Below are 17,549 nucleotides of genomic sequence, written 5' to 3' on the forward strand. Positions count from 1 at the left end.
GTCGAAATTGACTTAGAAGCACATATAAAACAAAAACCAATATTATCGAAAATGAGAGTATACTTCATATTGTCCATTTTCTTGAAACATTTCTGATGTTTTTTACAGACCATTTGCAAACATCTGTGTGTATTTGATTCATATTTCACGTATAACAGTGTTAACAAAACAGTTTTGACATTGGGCGTGTGTGAAGATTGATGTATTTATATGTATAGGCACTGTTTTGTGAACTATTCAAAAATAAAACAATGCATGCGGGGCTTCCTGGTGTTTTTTTTAAACAAATATAATCATAAGTGCAATAAGAATTGGCTCAGAAAACACGCATTTATCATATTGGCTGCAAGATTATTCATTCATAATAAGCATATGAGACAATCTGATGACAGCGCATAATTTGAGTCGCGTTCTGAGAAAACTGGGCATAATGCATGTGCGTATAAAGTGTCGTCCCAGATTAGCCTGTGCACAGGCTAATCAGGGACGACACTTTCCGCATAAATTGGATTTTTGCTAATTAGAGACTTCATTTAAACGAAAAATGTCATAAAAGCGGAAAGTGTCGTCCCTGATTAGCCTGTGCGGACTGCTAATCTGGGACGACACTGTACGCACATGCATTATGCCCAGTTTTCTCAGAACACGACTCATTTGATTAGTACGAACATGAATATTAAGTCAGTTTAAAAACGTTTAACAATCGTTTTAACTTCTTATTCAAAGTGATAATAACCCATGAATTATGTTCTACCTTCTATATTAAGTTGCAAGTAAACGTACGGAACGGCCTCGTAAAACAGTATTAAAGTTTTGTATTTGATTCTACATTTAGACGATGACTTGCTTATCCGTCTCTTTAAACGCCTTTGACGTTTTCTTTGCAGGTACTACATTCGAAAGTCGTACGGTAGTAAGAAGTGGATTGTATTCCTCGAAGGTGAGTGCACTCTTTTAAGAAGATGCATATTAAAGTCAAAAGGCACAGGAACAAAGATAGTTTTGCAAGTATTTTAAAACCACCGCCTTATTATCAAACTGGTGATAATGGCTTATACGACAGCTAAAATATGTACTCCAGAAATCTTGTCAGAATCGTTTCAGTCGATGGTCGCGAATTATTCACGTCAATAAAACACTAAACAATCAACAATGTTAACCGGTTTTCTGTATCGAGGACTGTTGTTTTTATGTTTTTGGGGGACTTTCGTCTCTTCGTTGCAAAAGCGTTGTCATCTTCTGGTTTTCACAAGTCTTTTCGGCTGAGCTTGCCTGCTTTTTGACAGGTGGTTGGTACTGCTTCGACAGTGTCAGCTGTCAGATGAGAGCCAGCACAGACGGAATGCGTCGCTTCATGACATCAAAGGGATGGCCAAAGAGAAAATCAGGTAGGTGTATTGAACCTTGTTGCCGGAATCGAAGGAACAGATGATGCCAATAAGGTTTTTGTTACTTGCTTATTTATCTGGCGATCATTTCTTCTTTATGGTTTAAATGTTCAATTGATTAAGGATAACATTTTATAATGAGCTTTTCGGTACACGCAAAACCTGTATAGGAGAGTCTTGCTGAGTTGAATATAATTGAACACACATTTGTTTGAATTTATCTGAGGCGCAATTTTCTGAAAGTCATTCCTAGATGAACATACATTTTTTATGAATTATTACATTGTAATGTGTTTGTCATTTGCATGTTCTGTTTCTTGATTTGCTAAAAAAATTCTTTACAGAGGTTTGTTTTTAACAAACTACAATTTCCAACTTCAATTACATGCATTACTAATATTACCTTTGTGTATCTTGTGTACAATAAAGTATTTGTTCCAACGCATGATCTGATAGATGAGTTGTCAAAAGGTGTGAACATGCAATTCAGATTCATTAATCAGTAATTAAATGTATATAAAAATTATCTCTGCTGTAAACTTAATTAATAATATTTATTAATGAACATCATAAACGAAAGACACTAAATTACAGAGCGAATAGTTAAGGCGAAAGATTGGTTATAGTAGATAATTGATGTCGGCTGAACTTCAAAGGAAATATCAAAGGGCACAGACATGGCACGCTTAAGCAACAACACTTGTTGTAAGGTGGGAACATTTTTGAAGACCACTTTGATCCTGATAATCGTAAATCTGTTAGGAGGATGTTTCACCAATCTAAACATTACAGGCGAAAAAGTAGTTTCGTCAGAACCAACAAAGGAAATTGTGTGATCATACGCATTAACCGTAAGCGATATTATGCAAAAAATAGTTGTTGTAAATAATGCAAGTCTTTGATTTTTGTAATTACAACTACCTGTTATAAGTAGGCATGCCAGGTATTTGCCAGAATTCATAGGCATGAGACAGTGCGCACTGTAAGAAGACCGATTTTCTTAGAGCGGCTTCCATCAAAGAGGCTGTGTGTTTATTTCATGAATGTCATAATATTGGGAATATCTATAGACGTTTTACCATTCACATTCATAACACCATTTTGAAAAACTATTAAATTAATAATTATCCATTAATATCGTTTTGTCTGCAGATTTTTTACCTTTAGATAACATAATCTAGTTTTGCAACTGTGTCAATAATTTATATAAAACACTAAACTGTTTTATTACATACATATTAAATGTGAGTAAGGTAAATTAATCTTGAAATAAATTGATGAATTATCAGTTATGAAATACTGTGCACTCTTTTTTTCCATACAGTCTTTGCACATGTATTATTGTTTTGGTCATTTAAGAAACGTCATTAATGTTTATACAGAATGAAACTGCAGCATTTAGAAGGATTTGTTCGTGATGCGCCATTGGGCGACATATTTATAAGAAATGGTGATTATAAGTTAAAATAAAATTTTATTGGTATGCTGCAGTTGTTAGACAGTATGTACTGGTATGAGTAATTCGTTGCTTTGAACTTCGGACACCTTACTGGGTCGTTAATTGGCCTGTTCTACGCTGGTAAAATAACCATACTGTCCGTGATTGTAGTGAGTGTATGCAAGTACATAGTTGCTTGCTGTTTTCTCCACTTTGATCAAAAACATTGAAGACTGAATATGATCACGACAAATAGCGCTTCTCAGCTGGAAGTAGATTTCGCAAAAATATCTTCAACGGAAGAAAGCAATACCTACCAAAATCCATTCAATGAATCACCACTTCATACCGTCTTAGCTTGAGAAATTGATAAACGCAGGTTCACAAAACAGCATGAACTCCGTAATCAATAGATTTTTTATTTAGCGACAAAAGCTACACGACTTATTTCACACTTGTAACATCATTTCCCGCACAAAATGATATAACGAGAGCTTTTGATCGCTTCCCCGCCTTGTTATTGTTAACCCACTACCGCGGCGCGTAATGGAATGTTTTCAATTAAATTTCAGATTTATTTCATTAGGGATTTAAACTTGTAGTACAAATTGATTTCTTTTTTCATTGATGTGATAATTTGCTGTGTTACATGAGACAAGCTGGGCTTATGGTTCGTATTACATTGGATTTACATTAAATCACCAAAAAGGCATTTTCATCATGAATGAAAGTTTAGGTCTTGCGGTTTTTCTGTTAGAAGACATCCGTTAAAAATCAAATCAATTAGCTTTTAATTATCAAGTGACAAATTGAACTTAAGAAAAATGCAGTCTGTGAAATGAAATAATTTTCTATGAATACATGTTTTATGTCTAAATACCATTGTATTGTATTGTGAATCGTATCATATTTTAATGTTCCACAGTTAACACTAAAATTTAATAAAAAAATAATTAAATTTAATTTATTAAAAAAATAAGAAGGCCTTTATCAATATTCTTACGTATAAATACGTATTATGTAAAAATACATGAAAGAAATTGCAATTTATTGCCATGCATGTTATGTTAAAGTATTCACATTCGGATAACTGTTACGAAAATCTTCGTTAATTCCGTTCGATGTTTATTTCTTCTACTGGTAAATAAGTACCGATAGCATTTTCGATTTTTTTCTATGTTAATGCTTGGACATAAAAGTTTTCAATATAATGCATTAGTGTACAGGTCTTATTTTTAATATACGGTTGATATCCATAATAACAAAGCTGAGTGACGTTTAAGTGGTATTTCTTTAAGAGACTGGTTCCATTTTGGCCAAATGAAAACTTAACCCATTTATGCCTAGTGGACTCTCCCATTCGTCTAAATTGGATCAATGTATTTCCAAAATTAGGAATTTCTAGTATACTTATTTCTATATTTAGAATATTTCATACAGAAATTCCTTTAAGCAAACAGCGCAGACCCAGATGTGACGCCGCATTATGCCAAGGCCTTTTTTTCTAGACGCTAGGCATAAATGGGTTTAAAACAAATGTTAAAGATTAAAAAGGTATGATCGCATCATATTTAATCAAGCAAAATAACGTTTCAAAAATGTCGGTGAAATCAGCCATCTGCGGGACTCCCGCGCTGAAATAAAAAAGAAAAATGTCAACACTTGACTGTATCAGCCACATCGCACATTGCGACAACATTGCAACATCATAAACATTTACATTGATTACAGAGTGTCGTGTCGACTCTTGGCGTTGCCCTCTAATTCGATACTTCCATCAGCATCGGTTCGTCTTATCTTTTCTGTTACACCGAGGAAAATGTCCGACATTTCAAGAGATCAAAGAAGCGTCCTAATTAGTGACATAGCAACATAAACACCTATCATATAATGGAAATAGCTTTTTGACAAGATGTAGATTAAAACCTGACACTCAAATGCTTCCGTGAGCGTACATTTATTATCTAGGGAAAACTTCAAAGGGGGAAATCAATTATTGCTTCAATTTAAGGTTTCTAACAGGTGTTATCGGAGTATATTCTATTGATGGAGAATATGCAGTAGACTAGCATTACGTATTTAAACGCGCTGAAATCCGCGAATATCACCATTAAACTTTTTTACGGCGTCCCTTTATTGCTTACGCATAAACGTGATCCACAAACGCTCATCATTGCATACACCAGCGTGACATATGTGCACCGTTATATATTTAGTTCGTGTTTGATGCACCGAATTATTTTCCAGCGAATCGTCGTTCGTGCACTGTTAGAATTTGACGTTGCGGCCATATTAAATACAAAGTGCCGTACTGATGGAATGTGTCGTGAATGTTTTTTTTGTTTTTTTTTGTAGTCCATTTTATAGACATTAACCGATTTTTGTGTGGTCATCTACCTAGTATAAGTGGCCATTGACCTATTGGATTAACCCATTTATGCCTAGTGGACTCTCCCATCCCTTAAATTGGATCAATTTATTTCCAAAATTAGATATGTCTAGTATATTTATTTCTATATTAAGAATTTTTCTTACAGAAATTCCTTTAAGCCAACAACGAAGACCCTGATGAGACGCCGCATTTTTTCTAGACGCTCGGCATAAATGGGTTAATTCAGAAAAAAACAACAGCACATGAAAAACACAACGGCACTAATTTAAAATAAAACTTTAACGTTTGAAATATTAACATAAAAGTTTAGGTCCAATTAGTTTTTTGCATTCAAATAGTGGCCACTTTTTACACAGATTTGAAAACACACAGTTTTCAGTCTGGGATAGCAACGACGATTTTTTTAACCCTAATATATTTTATTCTTAACCCATTTATGCCTAGTGGACTCTCTCATCCTTCTAAATTGGATTAATTTATTTCCAAAATTAGGGATGTTTAGTATTTATTTCTATATCTAGAATATTTCTTACAGAAATTCACGAAAGCAAACAGCGCAGATCCAGATGAGACGCGGCGTCTCATCTGGGTCTACGCTGTTTGCAAAGGCCTTTTTTCTAGACGCTAGGCATAAATGGGTTAATGTCAAAGACGGGCTAATCAACCTAAAGACTATTTCACATTGAATTTCGCCGAGTTGCTACGAATCACTCTGATTTTCTAATTAAATCTGTCGTCAAAGAAATACTGTATGATGAACAAAATAGTGTTTTAAGAATGACGAAAATAGCCACCCTAATACGCGCGTGAAAAAAGAATATACGGCGATTTGCAGTGGGTGTTCTGTGCAGAATGATTTAAACCACACGCATTCGGTGTTGGAATAGTGACTCCAAGTTTTATTGACTAAAAACGTCACATGGTTCATCGCCACGTGACTTGATTCCACAAATATTGACGACGATCTCCGATCCATTGTAAAAACGTCTTCTTCGTCCATACATATCATGTCTTGTCTCCGATAATACTCACGAAAACGGTTAAAGGGATCTTTTCACGCTTTGGTAAATTGACAAAATTGAAAAAAGATGTTTCAGATTCGCACATTTTCGTTTTAGTTATGGTATTTGTGAGGAAACAGTAATACTGAACATTTACCATGGTCTAATATAGCCATTATATGCATCTTTTGACGATTTTAAAACCTAAAAATTATAAAGCGTTGCAACGCGAAACGATTGAATAATTTGGAGAGTTCTGTTTTTGTCGTTAAATTTTGTGAAACTACGAAGATTGCTTATATAAGGTATAAAATACGTCAAGAATGTGTACTCGGCGGTATAGCTCAGTAGGCTAAAGCGTTTTACTTCAGGACTCTGGCAGGACTTCAGGGGTCACTGGTTCGAAACCTGCTCCGGGCAATGTTCTTTTCCTTTTTTTAATTTTATTCTTGATTTTTTACTGGAGCTTTTACGATCCAATGTTTACATTTATCAATATAAAGCATTTAATGAATAAGTTAAAAAATGCCAAAATCTGTGAAAAGGCCCCTTTAACTTGGATACATAAAAATGAAATGTAAATGCAATTGCAACGTCAATTGAAAACGATCATTTTGAATTACCGTATTGTTTTAAAATATACACAGACCTTCCATCTAGTTTGGTATTTAGCATGTACAAGTAAAAACCACCGTTATGTTGTTTTTTGGTGTGATATTTATTTTTCCTCCTCAAAAGCACCTTTTTTTCGTACGTTTTCTGTAGTTGTGAGTAGCCTGTTTAACAATAGGTGAGATCAAAGGAACTGGCTAATTAGCGACATAGCAACACAAACACATTATCATACAATGGAAATGGCTTTTTGACACGATGCAGATTAAAACTTGACACCTAAATGCTTCCGTGAGCGAACATTTATTATCAAATGTATGACTTCAAAGCCGGCAAGCAATTATGAATTCAAGTTCAACATCAACAGGTGATATCTAAGTAGACAGTTAGCGATGAAGAAGTCAAAGAAATCACTTGGAATATCTCAGTAGTTCGTTCAGGAACAAATTATTTTCAAGTACCTTCCTGTGTTGATAAGTCAGTCAACTTGTACAATATTATTTATAGTTCAAAGCGCTTATAAATTTAGTTTGCAATCCGCACGTTAAAGTTACAATAAAGTACAAGTGTATTCTCGAATTATTTTTGCAATTTACTAAGTGTCGTGAACTATGGCAACAACGATAACACATTGGGTAATGAGTAGAATTAGATACAGAACAGAAAAATGCAAGTTAAGAATAGGAAGAGATCTTTTTAGGTATAAAATGAAGAAAACAATATGCATATTCATATTTTGATATTGCCGGTTTTCAACCTTCACCACTTGCTTTTGATGTGTTTTACTGCAGTTAAAGCAGTGAAGTAAAGACAAACATTCAAACAAAACGTATTTAAACCGTTTGTATGCGTGCAACAATTACGTCTTAATTACTCTAACATTCTTAAACAAAAAATCTCGCACATGCAAACAATAATGTTATTTCGGCTTCGCACGATATATTTTATCTGCACTTAACGGCATGACGGTATTATTTGTAATAACCTGTATACAAACAATGCCATTTCACGTCGATGCAAAATAGTGAAATCGAGCATTCAAATTACCCATTTATGCCGAGTGGACTCTCCCATCCTTCTAAATTGGATCAATTTATTTCCAAAATTAGGGATGTCTAGTATATTAATTTTTATTTTTAGAATATTTCTTAAAGAAATTCCTTTAGGCAAACAGCGTAGACCCTGATGAGACGCCGCATTATGCGGCGTCTCATCTGGGTCTACGCTGTTTGCCAAGGCCTTTTTTCTAGACGCTAGGCATAAATGGGTTAAGTTGTACTGATAAATTAGTAGTAATGTGATGAAATAAGAAGCCTTTGTTTATTGTTTTACCCTTGCGAATGGATCTTTAAATTAACCAAATTACGCCCTGTCCAAGCCGGGTAACATGATGCAATAATCTTATTATGTGTACACCTTACGATTAACTTGAATGTGAACTATGCGGTAGTTTATCTCTCATTCGAGATTGGACATTCCGATATTCACTGATACAAACGCCACTTCAACATGAAAACCAAGGGTTGGAACAGTTATTATCTTATTAAGGCGTTAGTATCAGATACGGTCACGACTCAGCCGTGCAGAAATGCACACCGGCTCAGTCCACTCTGGATCAGCAGACGATTTATTCCATAAATCAATCTCTGGGTTAATGGTCGCCATCTTACGAACTACTTTCAAAAGTACAACAACAACAATATAAACAGTAGGAGTCAATTTTAATTGCGAAAATTTGAAAAATTGAGTACATGTGTCACGGTTGTTGAATGGAATAGTGTTATGTTCAACTGTGTAGATCTACGAACGCATTTGAACTGGTAGTGGAATTGTTGGTGGAAATGGAATTTATAAATATTTCTAATAATTCATCATCGTGTAGAATAATCATCAGCATCATTTCTGTGGAACATTGCAATATTAAAAATACACGTGTTTCATAGCTATGGTGCTTTTGACATAGTTCACAAACCATCAACACTGAAATAATTCCTGCACACAGGTAAAGTAAATAATTGAATTTGTGCAGACTGTTTATTTTTTTACAAATTATCATTTATTTTAACCAATTTATTTTAGATAGATTGCACTGAAACTTAAATTCTAAAGCTTAGTAAGACACTAAAGCCAGTTTCCTGAGTAATACTTGTTCAGAGTATAGCAGGCTCATGCTGCCTCTGATTTATTTGACCTCTGCCTTTAACCTGGTTCGCTTTGATTTCAGGTGTTTAGCCCCCCTATCAGCAAGGTTTTCTCGATCCTATCTGTACTTATTCATTTTGTTTAAAGATTTTGAGAACCCTCACTTAGTGCCAGTGGGAATAAAACAGGGACCTTCTAATAGCTAGATGAACACATCCAATATGCCAGCAACTCTTTATAATCAATAACAATAATAATTGATGATTCTGTTTTTTTTAATAACTACATTTCTAATTTACCAAAACAATGTGAAACACATGTTTATGCCCCCGAAGGAGGGCATATAATGATCGCACTGTCCGTCTGTCTGTCTGTCCGTCACACTTAGCGTTTAGGTTTCGAAAAATGCTCATAACTTCTATGTCGCTTCAGATGAAATATTCATATTTGGTATGCATGTGTATATGGACAAGGCCTTTCCATACGCACACAAATGTTGATCCCTTTGACCTTGACCTTGAACTTAGGGTCCGCGTTAAGGTTTTGAAAAATGCGTTTAAGTTTCGAAAAATGCTCATAACTTCTATCAAAGCGTTTATCGCTGGCATATGTCATCCTATGGATAAAGCACTTAATTGTTTTTTTGCTACTCTTTGCACAAACCATGATATATCTGCATATGCATCCAATCAAATCAGTAAAACTTACTGTCACTTGTTACAGTAACTTTATTGCATGTTAACTTTTCAACAATATATATATATATGTTATATATAACAAATCTTGAAAAAAAACACACATCAAACTTCACATTCTTTTAGTAAATTATAGGCTTTAATTGGTATTGTGACATTGACACCACTCATGCATGCGACTATACAATTATACAAGTTACAACTATGGGACACATTATTTATGAGAAATTCCAATACATCACCATATCATCTCAGATTAAAGGCACATAATCTAGTGCTTTTTTGCTGCCATTTTTACTATTACACATTTTTTCATTTTATGTTATTTATGTTTTTTGATCTTGTTTCTAAATTAACAAAGCAATCATGTTAAACTTTTGAAGAGAGATGTTGTCTGGTAAATAATAAAAATATAATCACTACAAAGTGAAAAAAATTCAGTTGAATACTGTGACCACTGAAAATTTGCCAAATAGCAATTGTGACCATAAATTAAATTAAAGGGGCCTTTTCACAGATTTTGGCATGTTTTGTAGTTTGTCATTAAATGCTTTCTATTGATAAATGTAAAAATTTGCTCTAAAAAGCTCCAGTAAAAAATTAAGAATAAAATTCAAAAAAGAAAAAAAAAGTAACCCTCAACAGGGCTTGAACCACTGACCCCTGGAGTTCTGGCGTAAAATGTCTCGTACTTAGACCCCTCGCCCAACCTTCCGCATACAATGCACGATGTATTTTATTACTATATATAAGTAATCCTCGTAGTTTCACAAAATATAACACAAAACAGAACTCTCCAAATTATTCAATTGTTTTGCGTTGCAACGCTTTATAATTTTCAAGTTTTTTTTAAATTGTCAAAAGATGCATGTAATAGCTATATTAGAGCATGGTAAATGTTAAGTATTACTGTTTCCTCATAAATATCATAACTAAATCGAAAATTTGCGAATCTGAAACAACTGTTTTAAATTTGGTCAATGTACCAAAACGTGAAAAGGCCCCTTTAAATACAAGTAAGATGAAAGTCTGCCTATGGGATCCCAGTTAAGCCTGTTTTGTCAAATCTGCACATTTGCCCTTGGCCATGTAAAATTGGGGACTAAATACCATCAAGTCATGTAAAAAGGAGCAGGGTGTAGCACGCTGCTATTTATCTCTTGAGCTTTCACATGAATTGTACGGGTAATTTTCATACAACAAATTATATTATATAGTGTAATGATAAAGCATATGAGCACAAATTATATCTCTAACTAGTGGTGCAAAATTCATTTAAGTGTCACATTTCAAAAGAAAATTTATATAAAAAGGTATTATAAATTGTTAAAACGTTATTAAAAGATGATTTCAATTCACTAAAGCATTTTATTTCATAAAAAAAGTGTATTTAATGGCCATTACATGTAACAGTATTGGCATTGTATTTATCTTCATTTAATGTGCATTTAATACACTTAAAAATGCAGACAAGATACACTTCTAACAGAAAAAATGTTGTTTTTTTTCTGCATTTTTCCAACTTAATACTCTTCAAGTGTATTTTTTATCATCCAAAATACACTTTACCAGGAAAAAAGGTATGTTAAAATCATTTTAAGTTTGTTTTAAGTATATTTTCAAATGCATTAAGACACTCATTTGCAAAAAAACGTCGTACAAAACCTTGGAAAAATACTGTGTATTAATAATTGAAGTTTTGTATGTGCATCAAATACAGTGTCAAATTCATACCAGTGCCTATTTAGTAGCAGTAGGCCTTATATGGTCTACTTGTGGTAGAAATAATGCATTGTGTATACTAGTAAATACAACATACATTTCTAAAAAAATATAGCTTCCCATACAGTTCAATACAATGTTCGAGTAACTACACTATGCAAAGTTGGAATATGACATCAAGCTTAAAATAATATTTTCAATAATGTATAATATGCTGTTTTAATTTATAAGTGAAATAGACACTTGCATATGAAAACTGATTTTACATCAAAACTAAATTTTTGATTTGATATTTTAAATACTCAAACAATGAAACCGTGTCCATGCTTGCAAAATTGTTTTAACAATTATAATATATTAAGATTAAGGCTGAGTCAGTAAACTAATTATCCCTAATTTCTGCAGTACTTACAGACAAACAAGGAATACTGCTGTGATATTAATTTATGAAATGTGATATTAATTTGGCTTCAATAGAAACAAATCCAAGCATAAACATGTATATATACATGTATATTAGTTAAACTAAAATTTATTGACCATTGATAAAAGATATTATAATATATGTATATATATACTTAATAGAATTAATTAAATATGTATGTTTCTATAACATCATTTAAGACTTTTATTTTCAGATAAAGTAGAGTGAAGATGAAAACAGTATCCAATTGTAACAGTCAATTTTGGGAAATTCAACCTTAGAATTATGTTCTGTGTTGGTCAATGCCATAATTGGTATAACATCTATATTGAACTGGAAGTTTTCTTTGTTTTAAATGATAACATTTGCTTGGTCGGCCATAATTGTAACACTTTAGTGGTCTTTTTACACTGTAGTTTTCTCACTGACTGTGGGTTTGTTCTGAGAATGAGCCACACCAAAGTACATGTATCATTGGGGAGATGAGTTGTCAATTTTATGCTTATCAGTCTTTCATAATCCAGTACACAGGGAAAAGTCTCGATTTTTTATGCCCCCCCCCCTTCGAATTAAAGGGGGCATATGGTGATCGAACTGTCCGTCTGTCCGTCTGTCTGTCTGTCCGTCTTTCCGTCACACTTTGCGTTTAGGTTTCGAAACATGCTCATAACTTCTATGTCCCTTGAGATATAACCTTCATATTTGGTATGCATGTGTATATGGACAAGGCCTTTCCATACGCACACAAATTTTACCCCTGTGACCTTGACCTTGAACTTAGGGTCCGCGTTTAGGTTTCGAAATCTGCGTTTAGATTTTTTTTAAATGTTATAACTTCTTTGTCCCTTGAGATATAACCTTCATATTTGGTATGCATGTGTATATAGACAAGGCCTTTCCATACGCACACAATTTTTTTACCCCTGTGACCTTGACCTTGAAGTTAGGGTCCGCGTTTAGGTTTTGAAATCTGCGTTTAGGTTTTGAAAAATGCTCAATACTTCTATGTCCCATGAGATATAACCTTCATATTTGGTATGCATGTGTCTATGGACAAGGCCTTTCCATACGCACACAAATTTTGACCCCTGTGACCTTGACCTTGAACTTAGGGTCCGCTTTTAGGTTTCGAAATCTGCGTTTAGGTTTCGAAAAAAGCTCATAACTTCTATCAAGCGTTTATATGGGGCATAAGTCATCATATTGTGACAGCTCTTGTTACTATATACTATATATACTAACGTTAGTATATATAGTATATAGTAAAAAATCGAGACTTTTCCCTGTATACCAGTATACCTGTTAAAAGTGAATTTTTAACTAATAATCACACAATATACACAATTAAAATTGTATGCATTTAGATTTATTTAGTACTGCACATAAATCATTTTCCAAAATTATGTAGCAACATTATATTATGTAATGCTGCAATACTAAAATAATTAAAGGTCGCTGATGTGTAACGGATGTGGTGTCCACCTACTGATTTGGAGGTCACTGGTTTGATCCCCAGTGTGGGAGCATTCTTAAGAAATCTCCAAGAGACACCAAAGTACTGGTTCTAGGCCCAGGAAATGAACTCAAGAGCATTTCAAATACATGTACGTAGTTAGTACTTTAAATTTAATGGAACTAAAAATAGGTTAAAACTAAAAACTGAAACCCTTTTTCATACATTTTATTTTGAATCAAGCGAATGTGGAAATTTATTAAAATAATGAGTAAAGTTTAAAAATTCTAATTTAAAGTAATAATGATAATATAAGCTTTTTTCAATTTTAAGAATAGTAAATGATGATAATGATATGACTCTAAATTACCTAAATGATAATAATAACACATGAAATGTTAATTTATGAAAAAACGTTTTAGTTTATCAATGTCATGGTATTTACAACCAGATGCAGGTAATTATATCAGAAACGTGCATTAATTATATTAATGATCAACCCAGACATTTGTAGTGATTTATGGTCACTATTTTGATTAACGTTCTATACATGACCTGTCATCAAAGGTATTTTTTAGCCAGTACTACAATCGGCAATGATAGTCTGTATTGCATACATATTCTATCGTCTCTGATCGATTCGCTTCCTCAAACTGAACATATATTTAATGTTTACATAGCGTAACGTAATGCATACAGTTTCACTTTCGGTTTGGTTGGTTTTGTAAATACTGTAATTGCATCTTAAAAAATGGAAAATATGGTGATTAAATAATGATAGAAAAGTAAATCATTTGGATAATAGGTCAAAATGCAACACAAATGAACGTTAATAGGGCTCTTAATATCAAAGTTTCGGTAAAAAGTTTGGCGCTAGTTCAACGCGCATCGTTTAAAGCCTCATAACAATAGACTGATAACCTTTTGGGTAGTAAAGTAGTAATACAAGGCAAGATGGTGACCGTTAGCCACGAGGCCTATCTTACGGAGGAATCCGAGATAGCCGATGTATCACGATTGCGGCTCAGTCCTACATTCATTTTAGTCTGAACGGTGATGCAATGTGCAATGTTGATAACCTCACTACATATACCGGCATTACAATGACACACTGGCCTTGATTTAAGTTTGTATTAATGTGTACACGAGCTAATGCAATGAGCATCAAGTACACGATATTCCTAGTGAGTAAGGCGATATGAAGTGTCGTTATAAATAATAATATAAGATAAAATAATGTGGAACAGTGTAGTGTATAGAATAATGCGGCTTACTTATGTAATCATTATCCAGGACGATGGAAATATGAACTCGTGTTGTCATGAGATACTTACAATTTTGTAATCTTCATCATCTAGAAATCGGAATATTTGTCTTTTTAGATCCATTACGTCGAATAATTTTATAATATTTTAAATATTGTTCTTGGTTTTCAGCGACCGGGATATTATCCTGGAATCCAGAAGAAAATCCATATTATTTTCATTCCAATATTGTGTAAGTAATTGGTAAAATACTTTTGGTTTAAGTAAAATTGGTAGCAGTCAAGGGAATGCGCATGTCAGAAAGACGTATCACATACTCTGTAGATGGTCGCCACTTTTTTAAGGCACATCTTTATTTGAAGCTACGAACCGTATTCCTTCAAATAATAATGCCAATTTCAGATATCACGTTCAACTATCACATCTTTACAACGGCATAATTCTTGATAAAAATGTATCAGAAATATGTATCGAGTTTTCCGATGAATGGAATGCCGTGCTATTCTCATAAATATAGGATCTGGCACAAGTTGTCATATCATACCATATTTTATTAAACGAGTTTAGGAATTTTGTTAGTAAGCGAGCCTTTGGCGAGCTTACTAACGAATTTCCTGGACGAGTTTAATAAAATATTGTATGATATGACAACGAGGGTCAGATCTTTTTTATCACATGTTTTTAAATGAGCAAATTAAATAAATATTTTCGGAAACATAATGATAAATCCCGAATGTTGTTTACATTTCGTGACGTCATTAGACGTTGCAACGTCATTTCAGCAAAATAACAAAATGCGATTGGTCAATAAACGAAAACTAAGCCAATGAAAACGTTTTAAAATGTTGTATTACACATTGTTATAAAAACAAATGTAATGGTTGTATTACATGGGAAACAGGGTATGGCATGTGATAAATGATTATACTACAGACGTTAACTGTATAATATTATGGTACCAATGTATACAGTATCATTAAATTTTGTTTTACGTCTCATAATGCGATTTAAAAAGTCAGGTAACACAAAGAATGTATCGTCATTGAGGGCATTGTTCATTGTGCAAAGAATAAATAATTGATTAAAAACAGTTTATTGATAAGATAGGTCCATTAATAAGAATCAGTTAATAGAATCAGTTGATTGTTTAGTTTATATACAACGTGGATATTTTAGAGTGAATTTTCTGAAAATGAATGTTACACGAAACATTGTTGTACGTTTCAAATTTCGAAAAACACAACGCATGTACTTAAAGTAGGTCTCCATAGATTAATACATAATATTTTCTATTTAAAAAAGTGTATCTGATTGACATACCTAAGTAATATTTTGCCGAAGTGTTACATAAATATTCCATGCGGTTTATTGTTACAAATAATCATTAGGGATTTTGTTGCATATTTATATATTTCATATGTTTATTGTAAAATATATAAAAAATACCGTTAGTATTACATATAAATTCCATATCATAACATAAATATTCCATATTTGTACATATTTATTCTATATTGTTGCATATACCGATATATTCGATATTGTTACAAATATATCCCATATTGTTACATATATATTCCTTATTTTTAAAACTATATTCGATATTGTTATAGTTTTATTCCGTATTGTCACAGATCTATTCCATATTGTTCAGTTATATTTCATATTGTTACAGATATATTCCATACTGTTACAGATATATTCCATATTGCTCCAGTGATACGTGGAGCGGTACAGCCCCTATGGGGGCCAATGGCAACCGTAAGTTACTAATTGTTTGTAAACTATATCTTGTAGTATTGTATGTAAATTAACTTAGTTTGTAGAATATAACTTTGTTGGAAAAATAAATAGTTTAATAATTCAAGTGTGTCAACTATGAAGGTAAATCCTGATTTAAGTTTTAGTAAACTGTGTAAGGAAACTATGTTAGTAAGGCAAAAACGAAATCGTGAGTTAGTAATTATTTTCATTACAGTATGCAACAAAATATTTTTATGAACATGGTAAGTATATGTTAGTAAAAAATTCTCGTTAACTGAAAGTTTTTAAAACTTTGTTCGTGCGTCTTTTTTTCTTATTATCAAAGACCTGTATTTTATAGGTCTTTTTTTGTTATGAGGAATAAATAGGGGTTTATAACGTTGAATGTGAGTGTTTTTTGGCAAATTATATCAAGCTATGGGAGTTTACTAAGCTATGGGAGTTTACTAATTTGATGAACTCTGTAAGCAATTATGTGTAAATAACGGAAAGTTTATAGATTGACCGTATACGTTCTTAGATAACACCAATCATTATAATAATGGTTGAAATACAGGTGTGTATTTTGATAAAAAATAATTAGAAAGGCCGTGCTATGGCTGCATATTTTGGGAATATATTGCTGTTGATAATACTTAAATATTCGCCGTGCACGGATTTAAGCTAAAGCGATCGTCTTATAGTTTGGAGTGCTTTCATCGCTCGTTTTTTTTCTGTTTTTCAGCCTATGCGTTCATGGGGTCCCTGATATTAGAGCAAGTCATTCGAGACCTTATACCTCGAGGCCTGAAGAAGGCCACAAAGCTAATACTCGCTGGAAGCAGGTCAGTCTCCTTCATGGTATCTTTTAAAGAATATTAGTTTGGATAGTAAACCTTATTGAATAGAGCCGCAAACATACGAGGGTGGTTAGTAAACCTACTCACACGTTCCCGTTTGACTTTTACCGATCCAAGCACTGTTTTGTAAGAAAATAGCGCACGTACTTATTTCTGTAACGGAAAACCGTCCTACTTGCATTAGAGGCAAGGGATGATGGTCGTATAAAAACATTGTATAACCCGACCCCATACTCAGTACACGTTATGCGTCATTGGAAATATTCTTATACTGATATTTTGCATTGGGCTTCAAGTCTGTCACTTGTTGAAAGTTTTTTTCTTTTAACGTTTATGCTAATTTCTTGTGACAATTTCACGAGGAGTCTGCTAATATTTATTGTGCTCTTTGCTGTCATGGTGTGCTGGAATAAA

The 17,549-nt window shown here is 33.2% G+C and overlaps 1 protein-coding gene across 1 annotated transcript in view; it reads left to right on the forward strand.

Moving 5' to 3' along the window:
• LOC127850082 (palmitoleoyl-protein carboxylesterase notum1-like) overlaps window positions 1–17,549 on the forward strand; it is a 47,914-nt gene that overhangs the window by 18,314 nt on the left and 12,051 nt on the right. The window contains exons 2-6 of the mRNA XM_052382845.1: window positions 888–940; window positions 1,287–1,388; window positions 14,704–14,764; window positions 16,229–16,293; window positions 17,021–17,120. Coding sequence (XP_052238805.1) covers window positions 888–940; window positions 1,287–1,388; window positions 14,704–14,764; window positions 16,229–16,293; window positions 17,021–17,120 — 381 coding nt within the window. The remainder of the gene's footprint in view (window positions 1–887; window positions 941–1,286; window positions 1,389–14,703; window positions 14,765–16,228; window positions 16,294–17,020; window positions 17,121–17,549) is intronic.

The sequence above is a fragment of the Dreissena polymorpha genome, chromosome 11, assembly GCF_020536995.1.
Source record: "Dreissena polymorpha isolate Duluth1 chromosome 11, UMN_Dpol_1.0, whole genome shotgun sequence".
Classification (NCBI taxonomy): domain Eukaryota; kingdom Metazoa; phylum Mollusca; class Bivalvia; order Myida; family Dreissenidae; genus Dreissena; species Dreissena polymorpha.